Source organism: Mesoplodon mirus (genome assembly GCF_964341445.2).
Source record: "Mesoplodon mirus genome assembly, chromosome: 7".
In the NCBI taxonomy this organism is placed as follows: Eukaryota; Metazoa; Chordata; class Mammalia; order Artiodactyla; family Ziphiidae; genus Mesoplodon; species Mesoplodon mirus.
The window spans coordinates 30,812,004-30,825,066 of record NC_138983.1 but is presented as its reverse complement, the minus strand read 5'-3'; the positions used below and the strand labels follow the sequence as shown (position 1 = coordinate 30,825,066).

The window sequence follows — 13,063 nt, the reverse complement described above, 5'->3', positions numbered from 1 at the left end:
CAAATAGCTTTAATAGAGAGCAAATACTGTATATTCTTCCCTTTATCTGTTTAAACTTCATAAAAATATTATTTTCTAAAGAAACAAACTTCATGGCATTAAAAAATTCTATGTGAAGTATGATCGATATGATAAAAGGTATTCCATATATTTATTTAAGGAGACAGATACTTTTGTGAGAAAATGACAAAGGCTATGGGGTATATAATTTTATTATTACCTGTTTTATAAATACAAGTAAATTATTTAACCTGTTGAGTGAATTAAAACTCAAAGTTTTTATTGTTGGTTAAGTCAAGTTGAAATGCAAAAAATATCCAAATAAGTGTTTATTTCATAGCTCAGGCCATCTCCTTCTTGAATCATTTTACCAGAAAGAAAGAGTCAATGACTTAAAGCCACTCAACTCCAGAAAAGTCTACCAATTTGTAAAGTTTTAATTGGTAACTAGATCTGGTTAAGCACCGCTGAGCAATTTTATGCAAGCAATGACTCCAAATTTGAGCAGTTGGTCACTGCTTTAAATTTCAAGAGACATGCATCACCGACAAGATATCTGGTTGCATGAGGACCAATCCCACATTTGACTAACAAAATATAATAGCACAACTAATAATATAGCAGAGTTAAAAGCTTTCATTGTTAAGATTAAAGGAATATGAAGAATCATTTTGCTTAAGTTACTTTTTATAAGACACTGTAAAATTGGTAGAATATAACAAAAAGCATCGTAAGACTATTAAATATAACTTTATTTTGTCAATGGGTTGTTAGGGGGATTAATAGAAAATAATTTAAATACTTTAGGAAATCTCTGGTATAAACAGAGCTATTGTACTATAACAATACATAGGTCAACTTTATGCTGTATGAAAAATGGACTCATTATCACTGATAGAGAGAAATAACTGTTTAATTACTTCTTATGGTATTTGTAAAATAGCATAGCATGGGAGCAAAGAATTAATACTTGAAAGAGATGATATATATTTCTTGCCCTTATCTGTAAGTTAGAAAACAATACCTCACTTCAAGTTTCAGAGCTGTTGTAGTGCTCAGATGAAATTAATGTGGGCCTAAAAATCATCAAAATCTACAAAGTCAGCTACTAACATAAAGTGTTATTTTATTAGAAGAAGTTATCTTAGCATCTGGGGTCAACTGAGGCAGAAAAAATGATTTTTTTCAAATCAAGGATATTTTATATAAACGTCAATACACAAATCCAATTTTTAAAAAGTGTTGTACTTGAAAGTAGGTTGAAAATCACTACCAACTAGTCTTCCTTATGTACCCTAAAACATCTTCTACAAACTCAAGAGTTCCAAAACAGTATGAATAATCAGTGGCTTAAGATGTGGTTAGTTTCTCATACTAATGATAATAGAAGATTAGCTTTGGAGAATAATTACTCAATTTTAATCAAAGGTGAACAGATTCCTTTCTTACAGGGCCTCTTAGAGCTTTTAATATGCTGATGTACTTTGGAAACCTCTTAGATTCCTTAAGTAAGGAATAATTTTCAAACTTGTTTGATCCAAGAATTCCTTACTGTCTGCTTAGAACTACTGAAGATTTACAGCTTTTGAACTATTGTCCCATCAGGACAACTTGGAAATTGTCTTAATTACTTAGGAAAAAAGTACTTGAAAGTACTGTATTACAGCTTTCTTTTTTTAAAATTTACCTGCTAAAAGCTTAGAGTGAACAGATCATATTTCTGTGTCAATTTATATCACTGAGAGATGTCCCTTCAAATAATTAACTGCTTAAACTCAATTAAGTGGCTTATTAGAGTTATATAAAGTCAGGAAAGGGTAGGTACGATTTACATGAACCATGTAAATAATGATAATGCCAGATGCGATTGCTTGAATGTTTGTGTCCCCCCAAATTTATATGTTGAAACCTAACACCCAAGCTGATGGTATTGGGAAGAGAAGCCTTTGGGGGGTGATCAGGTCATGAGGGCGGAGACCCTATGGATGGGATTAGTGCCCTTATAAAAGAGCCTCCAGAGAGATCTCCCTCTCTTTTGGCAATGTGAGGATTCAAGGAGAAGTCTACAATGTGGAAGAAGGTCCTTAACCAACCATGCTGGCACCCTGATTTAGGACTTCCAGCTTCCAGAACTATAAGAAATAACTTTTTGTTTGTTTGTTTAAACACTACCCAGTCTGTGGTACTTCGTTATAGCAGCCAGAAGGGAGTAAGACATCACAGAAGAAAAATATGGAAACTACTAAAAACCAATTTCATAAGTGGCATAATTGGCTTTACTTTCTCCATCTTATACCTAAGACCTGGTTCTCATTATCTGTATAATCACAGTTAAAATTACCTGACCTCCAATGTGTGCAATATAAGACCAATTCAGTGACTTTCTGAATTCAGTTGAGAATATATACAGACATACAACAAATGATGATGATAACAAAATATCTGACTAAATTTTAAACTTTAAATAGCTGACTGAATTTCACAAAATCCTCAAACTGAGATCTTAATGTCAATTTTACCTTTCAATTTCTTTTTCCTGAGGGTTTGAAATCATTACTTTGTTATTTTCATCAGTAAAGTCTTTCTGTTCTTCATAGGCCTTTAGTTTTTCTTTTAACATTAAAATCTAATAGAGAGAAACAGTAGTTAAAATACAAAACAAATTATTTGTCTCCATTATACGTGGCCACAGAAAAATTTCAGCTGTGAAAAATAACTGAACAAGCAAGATTTCAATTATAAAAGAAAAGCAAATCAAAGTTTTAGACAGTAAAGATTGCAGAACCCCATAAATGAGGAACTGAGGGAGATTAGCAACAACGTAAAGAGGAGACATACCTCTTGTTTCTGTTCATTACAGATCTTTACATACTGAGTTATATGATTGTCGAGGTTAAGAACATTGCTCTTCAACTGTTAAAAAATAGAAATTATGATTGCGTATATATAGAGATAAAAATCACAGTTATATACATGAACAAAATAGCATTATAGCCTCATTAATTCAGTTCCATGAATCCAGAATTTGTGACAATTATGATCATTTGACAATTATAATCAATTATGTTCATGTTTAAAAATCTATGACAAGAGGATATGTTGAGCACATTAATACTGAATTTATAAAAGAAACTCCCTTACTATCTGAGAAAAGGTACTTTAAAGAACTTGCAAAACAGTCATTCACATAAAAATTGCCCACTTTCTTTTTCTGGTCCTTCGACTTTTAAGATATAAAGAGATAATTTAAATTTCCACCCATTTGTAAGTTCAAGTAGTTTTTAATGAGTTCTTAATATATTTTATCCTTTTTATAAAAGTATGAGCCCCTTGGCAGCTATGGAATAGTGGAAAGAACATTAAACATGTAACCCAAATACTTGATTTTGAGGCCCTGCCCACTTTTCACTTAACTTAAAACTCTGACCATGTGATTCCTCAACTGTAAAGTAGAGCTAAAAATGTCTTCCTCAATGAGTTGGTGTAAGCACTGCATGAAAAACTTGTGTGAAAAAAGTTTGTATACCCAATACAGTACAACCTTTCCCAATTTATTATATAAACAACATAGAAATATTTCTCTAAGGAAGATAATAACCCACTTATCTTCATTCAATGGGAGTAGCAGAGTGGTAAGCCCCCCAAAAAAGCCATCATACCAGCTGAACTCTAAGTCTATTCCAACCCTGAGATCCTGTGGTTTTACACATACATCATGTTTGACTGACATTTTAAAAAATTACCCCAAATTATTGGCAAAAATACCAACCTAACCAATCATTATTATATTGCTCTAGCTACACAGATTGGTTACATCAATATCATGAATGTGACAATAAATTGTTTTAAAAGAGCTATTTACTTTATAAACTGAGGCAGATATTATATCTACTTTACAGATGAAGTAACTAAGGCTTGGAGAGATTAGCAAACATGTCCAAAGTTTTCGGGTAGAAAGTATTGGTGCTGGGTTACAGAAGAGAATCAGTCTTGGCTGTAACAAATGTGTTAAAGCCTTGACCAATTACACCAGGGTGCCATCAAAACATCATGTACCATGATGTGAAAAAGGTTAGAAAGAAAGTCACTAAAACATCCTAGCTCCCCAAAAGACTAAATAATACTATTTATTATATATGAAATCAAGATGTTTAATGGTTTAATTGTCCCAGTGAATGCTCAATTAACCAGATTAGTAAAGACATTTCTAGCCCTGATTCCTAACTCATTAGTAGAAGTACATCTCTAATTCATCTTTTGCTATAAGTATAAAAAAGAAAAAAATGCACCCAGTACTCTTACGACAAAGGCAGAGTAAACACACTTACAGAAGATTTAATGTCCTTTGCACGGTTAGCATACTTAAGAGTGTTATAGGTGTCATCATAGAACACAGAGGAAGGACTAACAGCAGCTATCATTATGGTTTGACAGTTTCCTCCAAGAGAGTCCTTTAACAAGCGAGTGAGCTTACTATTTCTGTAAGGAATATGCTGATTCTTTCTCTGAAAGAACAAAAAAAGAATTCTTATGTCATTTTCTACATTCAAATGTAAACCTGCTACCATTTCACTATAAGAATTTAAGCACTGCTCAACTTTGCCCAGACTTATGATATAATTGGTGACCGAAATGATGATAATGAATCTTATGGAACTATTCAGTGAATATATAAAACAAATTTCCCATTAAAAGATTATATCTCTATCTGATTAAGTATGAACTTTAGTTAATCATAAAATATCAGTATTGTTTCATTAGTTGTGATAAGTGTACCGTATTAACGTGAGATGTTAACAACAGAAGAAACTGAGTGTGGGGTATATTTAATAAAATCTTCCTGTATTATCTTACCAACTTTCCTGTATCTAAAACTATTAAAAACCAAAATGGTTATTAAAAAACATCTCCATTTTTTAAAAAGAAATTAAAATACAAAAGTAATATATGCCCTAGAGAAATATACTAGAGGCATAGTAAGAATTCTGTATGGCATAGAGCTACTTCTCTTTAAATTACCATCTAACATGAATACAAAATAAATTATAATTATTATCTTACAGATATTTATCTGAAAGCACAACCACAGTTCTAAGAGAACTTAATTTTTCTAGGTTTTCTTTTACTTAAAAGATACAGTTCTGATTTTAAAGTAAAAAATTTTCCAAACGCTACCACTTCCATATAGAAACAGAGCAGTATAATGTTAAGCTAAAAACAACCGTATGCTATCCAATGTAAATCTTTCATATTACAGAAGAGAAAAACTAAGCTAAGCAAAAAGTGACATGACTTGCCTCAGGTCACATGGCTGGTAATCCACAGAGTTAGAAACAGGCCCTAGTCTCCCAACTCCCAGTAGTACTACGCTTTCCACCATAGCAGTCTTTCCCAAACAGTGTGGAATGTGCACGGCTGGTGCTACTTGAATTGATTTTGCATGTACAAGACATGCATTAAACACTGACTAATAAATGACTCAACAGGAGTCAATTACTAAAAATTTAGTCAGTATATGGAAAAAATACTATGAATGGCTGAAGTTTAGGAGATTAGTCTCTGTACCATGTTATCTGCTTACATGTTTTGAGATTTTAACTTAGAATACAAAATATATTTTGCGGGCTTCCCTGGTGGTGCAGTAGTTGAGGGTCTGCCTGCTGATGCAGGGGACACGGGTTCGTGCCCCAGTCCGGGAAGATCCCACATGCAGCGCAGTGGCTGGGCCCGTGAGCCATGGCCGCTGAGCCTGCGCGTCTGGAGCCTATGCTCCGCAATGGGAGAGGCCACAACAGTGAGAGGCCTGCGTACCGCCAAAAAATATATATATATATATTTTGCTCTGTAATATTCATGTGATTTCAGTAACTTGCCCTTTTAGAAAAGACTTCCCAAATCATTTTAATGTACTTTATACTTTATCAAATTGCAACATTTTGAACAGTTTAACGGTAATTTTCCTAAAGCTTCTGAGCCTGGTTTGAACTTAAATTATCATATTTTAACTTTGAAAAAAGGAAGTCATTTTTACAAATACAGAAGTTATCAAATATGCTGTGTTCCTGTAAGCACTTCTGGCATATAGTAGATGTAAACTATTTTTTAATGCCCCAGAAGCATCTAGCAAACATTATCCTATTAGGTAATTTAATTACATTTTAACTCCTCTTCCTCTTTAAGAAAAATCAACTCTAATATTTAAACCAATTTTATAGTATATATATATATATAAAATACTAACCACCAGAGTTTAGTTTTTCTAAAATGTGTTTTTTGTTTTCATGCCAATTCAATTATGCTTATTATGTAGTGATCATTAAATGGTCATTTAAAAAATCAAATTCAAAATAAATGATGAGAAGGTATAATAAAATATTAACTATCAATCTGATATTCAATACTTTTCATTCAACAAATTCTGATTATAAAGCTAGAAGTTAAAAAACAAAACAAACAGGGACTTCCCTGGTGGTGCAGTGGTTAAGAATCTGCCTGCCAACGCTGGGGACACGGGTTCTATCCCTGGTCTGGGAAGATCCCACATGCCGCAGAGCAACTAAGCCTGTGTGCCACAACTACTGAGCCTGAGCTCTAGAGGCCACGAGCCACAACTACTGAGCCTGTGTGCCACAACTACTGAAGCCCACACGCCTAGAGCACGTGCTCCGCAACAAGAGAAGCCACTGCAGTGAGAAGCCCGCGCACCGCAAGGAAGAGTTGCCCCCACTTGCTGTAAGTAGAGAAAGCCCATGCACAGCAAAGACCCAACACAGCCAAAAATAAATAAATACAAAATAAATTTATAACAAACAAACAAAACCCAAAAAACCCCCAAAGTTTTATGTGATATACTAGGTTCTCTGAGGTCTTTGCTCTTTATGTAAACCTTATTGTTACATTCTTGAAATTTGATTTATAATAGATCTTTAAGACAATTATATTAAATGATATCTTTCTGGGAAGTATAAATATTTCAGTATTTCAAAATACTTAAATAAACATATAGTACCTACCTTTGTATCTGCTAAGGCATTGATAACATTCCCAAGAGCTAAAAGTGATCGATTAATATTTGTGCCTTCTATAAACCGGGTCCCTTTAGCACTGGTAGAACTGGCTCTTTCAGACCCTGCCAGGTCAATGAGTGACATCTTGGCAATTCGGACATTTTGATTGATACTTGCTGTTTTATCTTGTTGTCTCAAATAAATCTTTTTGAAATCACAGGAGAATAGGGAAAATGAGGATTAGATTTAACAAAATTAAAAGAGAAATACACTTTATTTTTAAAAGAGCATGAAATCAATTATTTTTATTTTAAAGACATAATGAACAAGGTATAACTTGACTGGCTGATATCCAAGAGTACCAGAAGTAATTACCAAAGTTGAGAAAAATTTGAAAACGAAAAGACTTCCTATATGTGCACTAGAGGGCAAAAAACTCCTGGCTTGATAGAAGGTCAAAACAACTGCCACTTGTATTCTGGTAACACTTAAAAGCAGGGTCTAAGACATTTTGGGGAAATCTCAGTGTCCCTGATAAAGATTTCTCTCAAGATTACTGATAAATGAAGAGTCAGTGGTAAGAAGAGAAAAGATTAATAAAATTTTGTGGACTAGAGACTTTCCGAATGACTTGGTTTCCCCTGATTTGAATTCTTTCAACTATAACAATTTCTTTCTATTAGATGAGTTCCACAAAGCATAATCTAGAATAAAGATGTATAATCATTTGAATTTTAACAGAACTAGAAACTACAAATAATAACTACTAACCTATGCTTTAGGTTTTTCTAGAATGGTATTCCTAAAAAGCACTGTATCAACTGAATCACACACTTCCTTAAGGAATGCAACTACTTACATGGTCACTATGGTGAAATCTTTTAAAAAGTGAATCAGTATCTCCCCAATTTATTGGTTCTGTAAATCTAAATCTATAAAGAGAAAGTCTGCTCTGAATATAAGACTATCTTTTGTAAAGATTAAATATTTTCGTCAATTAAAGAAAAGGAAAGAAAACCTCTAATACTACCACTTTACTATCATATTTTCACACAGGTAAAAATTTACGTCTAACTTACATAATCTAAATTCTAAATATTCTTGATAGAATCTTCTCAAAGCTTCAAAGTAAAGGAAGTGCTGAGAAGTAGAGAAGTCCACAGATGAAGAGATATTTTTGTATGTGTGAAAATTACTGTTCATAAATTTGGCTTCATTTATTTTAAATTCAATTTTAAGAGCTGTAGTCTAGTGACCTGTTACCTGGAAAACAGCATGAGAACGAGAAGATGTAGCATTCATATCAGTGGGATGCTGTGTCCTGTTTTTGTTTCCATTATCCAATAACTGTAAAATTTCCTCTGAGGATTTGGGCTAAAGAAGTTGAAGGAGAAGAAAAAATACCCAAATTAACCACTGATCTTTAAAATTTTTAATAAACCATCAACAAGCAAGAAGGCTTTTAAAGGTAAAATAAGTAAGAAAATATTTTCCATAAATTAAATCCCATTAAATATTGACTGTATCATTTGCTTAGTACTTTGGTGATATATGAAAAATAAAAGATAAAATCTTATCTCTCTGAGGAGATAAAATATAAATATATTAAGCAGAATAATATACTCTATTAAACGTTCAAGTAGACTTTTAAAAGGAAAGCCCATTTGATTATTTCAAAGGGAAACAAAACAAGACTATAGATATACCCTGATTATTTTAAAATAAGTAAATGGCTAAATAACCATACTTGCTATTTGAACAAGCCAAAAAGAAGTTTATAAACATACCTGATGTAAAGTTAGTCCCTGAACAACCACCCCTTTTTGGGCATCTTCCCGGACAGCAAGTGGCCCTGAATTTACTAAGAGGTCACGAATCTGTTCATTATATACCTTAAAATAAAAATAACTCCTTTAGCATTGATGATGAAACAATAGAGATAGCATCACACAAATATACACACATTGCTGATTTAAGGTTATATTAGAGAAGCAGCAGCTCATTTCTATTCATCTCACCCCTTCTATCACACATTGCTATTACTTTCCTAACATCTGAGAAAATGGAAGAGTTTGATTACCAGCACTTGAACTTAAAATTTAAAGGTGGAGTCATTATACCCTCCTCCCATAATTCCCAATTTGATGACTACAGTGAAACAGAAATAGGATAGCTGGAATTGTCTTTTCCTATTTCCTGGAAATATACGGACACATGGTCTTAGGAAACTCTAGTGAATCTGAAATGTAAGTTATATGGAAGTACCATGGTTCTTACTGGAGAAGATATTTATTGTTTCATGATGTCCAAGTAATCCAAACTTTTTAGAGTTTAAAAGTTAAATAAAAACCATACTCAAAGATAAATGATATTTATTTCATTTATCCTTCAATTACATTAAGTTTAACATGTGATGATAATTCCATAATGGGACCCTGACCCCCCCAAATTGAATGATGAGGAAACTGAGGCCCTAAGAGTTTAAGTGATTTGTCCAAGTTCACAGTCACAAAGGTAATAGGATAGCATGAGAACAAGAAGATGTAGCATTCATATCAGAGCAGGGATCAGAGCCTGATATCCTCACTCTACTGCATGGCACTGAATACACATCTGTGTTTTAAATCTCTGGCAATTTTTTTTTTTAGTAATTTCTGTAAATAACGTACAGTAATAATACAATTGCCTTGATTTTATGAATTTACTAAAGATACTAAGTTTTCTACGTGCCAACAAAATGACAATTACACATATATAAGATTAAAAAACACATATAAAATTGTCTTTAAGAATTATTTTGTGTAAGTTATATCCATGTTCTAATAAATAGCTCACAGCGATAATTCATTGATGGTATAATTTTCTACAATGAGTGATAACCATTTTTAAATGTAATAAATTCTTAGAAGTAGTAAAATGATAATATGAAGAGATAATTTTTTAGTTCTTATTCTTCTGATAAGCAACAGTCACTTTTTAAATCATTCCCCTTATCCACTTCAATCATACAAAATATATAATTAGACAATTACTCTCAAGCTGGTCTATGCATCAAAATCACCCGGGAGCTTTTAAAATACATAGATGCCTCAGCCACAATCCAGACCTATTAAATTAAAATGTCCAGGGGGTGAGGCCTAAGCATGTCTATTTTTAAAAAGCCCCATAGCCAATTTTGGTGTACAGCCTGAATGGAAAACCGTTAGATTAGATATTGCCTTACCATTAATAAAATGAAAGATTAAAAAAAAGGGAGAACAATTAAAAACATTATAAAAATAATCAAACTTCAAAATTCTCCCAGTTATAAAAAGATCTAAGGAAGAAGTAATGAATCCTGCCATGCTCTCTTCCTGATTAAGTTCGGAACAATTCTTTTCAATATGTAACTATAGAAAATGAGTTTTACTTCTCTTTTATCACCAAGTTCTATAGACTGACAAGAAAATTTTTAGCAACATAATCTTGATCAATTTTTGAAATGTGAAGAAACTCTCTCAGTAGAAACCAAACAATAACATGTCAACAAGAGCAGTAAAAACTAGAAATTCACTCTTTGACATCACAAATAAATAGGCAGTAAAATCAGAGATTTATGTTTCTGCACTGGTTTCTAAAACACTACCTGAACACAAAGTTAGAGTGACAGTCACTTAGTTATGATCTGTTGAATGTCAGCTATTAAGAGGTTAGGAGGGCTCAAAGAGTGATGGAGTATGTCAAAAAAACACAAGAGACAGCATGAAGGAGCCTCACCTAGCCAAATCTGGCACAATTTGAACATACAGAAATTGCTTAGAGAAAGGGATTATAATCTACTGAATAATGTTAAGAAGCCATAAGTCTACACTGATACAGTAGAGGAAAGGGAAAGCTCTTCCTTATAGTAGAAAGCCAATGAATAAATGTAGAAGAAATGATGGAATTTAAAAATCAGTATCATCTGTCATCATGATAGTAATTGATTTAGGCATGAATCATCAGTGGATGCTAAAACTAACAAATTAAAGTTTGAGGGGTCAGAGGATATTTACATTGTTTCCCTACAAGTTACTTATTAATTATAAAGTGTAAAGTAGTACCTTTACAGTGGAAAAACTTTGCAGACACCGGCATAATGAAACTGATCAGTTAACATAGCTAGTAATGGGACTAACTAATTACATAAGCCTCTTGATATGTTATAAAAGAAGAACTCATCATCACTTCTGTGGTGTTCCTGCCTGCCAGGGCATAACCTGAATGTAATCATGACAAATCCAAACTAAAAGTTTTACAACAGCAACATAAAATACAGAGAAAAAAAAAATCCAGATTAAGGGGACTAAACAGATGAATTGCAAATGAATGCAATCTTCGATCTTAGATTGTCTTTTCAATAAAGGGCATTACTAGAACAATTAGCAAAATCTCATTAAGGTCTATAGATTAGATAAAGGTGTATCATTGTTAATTTCCTGATATTGATTACTATTCAGTGGTTATTTAAGAAATTTCCTTTTTTTACAAGTCTGTAACTTAAACAGTTGAAAAAAATGCATATACACACAGAGAGAGAAAGCAAAGGTAGTAAAATGTTAACATATTGGGAATCTGGATGAAGGGTATCTGGAAGTTCTTTGTACTAATCTTGCTACTTCTGTATAAGTCAGAAGTTATGGCAAAATAAAATGCTTAACAGAAAAAGAGTAAGATCCATAACAAATACCTAAGACTAGGAATTGTAATGATTTTATATATTTATAAGAAAATTTCTGCATGATAGAATAATTTGAATGGACCATGGAATTTCTTAAAAAAAAAATTCTCAATACTATTGATTAATCTAAAGAATGATATTGCCAACTTACCTCCAGATAAGAAACTGCGGTACTACATACTTTCTCTTCTTTAATCTCATCCATGGATTTGTAAAGGTCTAACATTGTTTGATACATCACTCCAGGTTCAGCAGCTGATCCTAGCATTGTGTGGGTCTTCCCAGCTCCAGTGGCACCATATGCAAGTACTGAGTTTTTATGAAAAGGGATCAAAGCTTTGTTATGACATATAACATTACTGTATCTACTGTCTAGTGAATACTTCCATCTGGATATCCTGAACAGTAACTTTAAATCCAACAGATCCAAATTAATTTATAGTCTTATTTTTAAATCCTGGCAATTTCAGCACAAGTCTACTTTTACTCCTATATTCTCTATTGATTAATGGTAACTTCACCCACCCAACCGCCCCCCACGTTCCCTTTCTTCTACAACAATCACAAATTTTAATCAATTATCAGTCTCCCTACCTATTAGTCTCAATCTTCTTTAACAAATCCCTTAGAATTTGTACAGTTGTTTTTAAGAAAACAAAATATAAATATGTTAAACCTTCTTAATTGTTCCACAGTCCCACATGAGAAAGTTCAAATTCTTCACCTAGAAATACTAGAGACTCTAAGGGAAGATCCCTGCATATCTCTCCAGTCTATTTCTTCCTTGCTGTGCTTTGGCATACTAGATTATCTGAAGTTCTCCACATGTGCTGCTCCCTTTTGAGTCCACTGCCTTTGTCCTGGAGAGTGCCTCTACTTAATCCACCTGGAAAACTTCTACCTGCACTAAATACTCAGCACAAAAGTCACTTTCCTGTGCCTTCCCTAACTGTCTTAGGCCGAAGTGGCTACTCTCTCATTTGAGCCCTCAGTGTATGCTTACATCCTTTTACTTCTAGCATGTATCATACTGTATTTCTAACTGTGAGCTCCACCAAAGTGGAGGCTATGTATCCTGCCCACCTAGCAAGTGACTTGGCACAAAGCAGGTACTCAATACCAGTTTGCTGAATTCCAGATAAAAGCCATTTATAAAATTCCTTTTAAAATTTTTGTTTTAGGCAAATTACTTTGTTTTCAAGACTCTATCCAGTACAATAGAACAGTGATGCATTTCTTCAAATGCAAAAAACAAAGGAAAAAACCACTCTGAATTACATATTGCAAATACCCAACATAATATTCAGTTAACGCAATAAGTCTTTGAGAATTATTTTTATAGGTTAAATCTCTCTGC

The 13,063-nt window shown here is 33.0% G+C and overlaps 1 protein-coding gene across 4 annotated transcripts in view; it reads right to left on the bottom strand.

The window, feature by feature from the left end:
* The window catches only part of KIF18A (kinesin family member 18A), a gene marked incomplete at its 3' end in the record, with an annotated part of 106,239 nt that overhangs the window by 82,644 nt on the left and 10,532 nt on the right, over window positions 1-13,063 (bottom strand). For all 4 annotated transcript variants that reach the window (XM_082628450.1, XM_082628451.1, XM_082628453.1 and 1 more), the window contains exons 3-9: window positions 11,858-12,015; window positions 8,795-8,899; window positions 8,271-8,381; window positions 7,014-7,211; window positions 4,329-4,505; window positions 2,839-2,913; window positions 2,520-2,626 (exon numbers count right to left, since the gene is read on the bottom strand). In XM_082628450.1, the coding sequence (XP_082484576.1) occupies window positions 2,520-2,626; window positions 2,839-2,913; window positions 4,329-4,505; window positions 7,014-7,211; window positions 8,271-8,381; window positions 8,795-8,899; window positions 11,858-12,015 (931 nt within the window). The remainder of the gene's footprint in view (window positions 1-2,519; window positions 2,627-2,838; window positions 2,914-4,328; window positions 4,506-7,013; window positions 7,212-8,270; window positions 8,382-8,794; window positions 8,900-11,857; window positions 12,016-13,063) is intronic.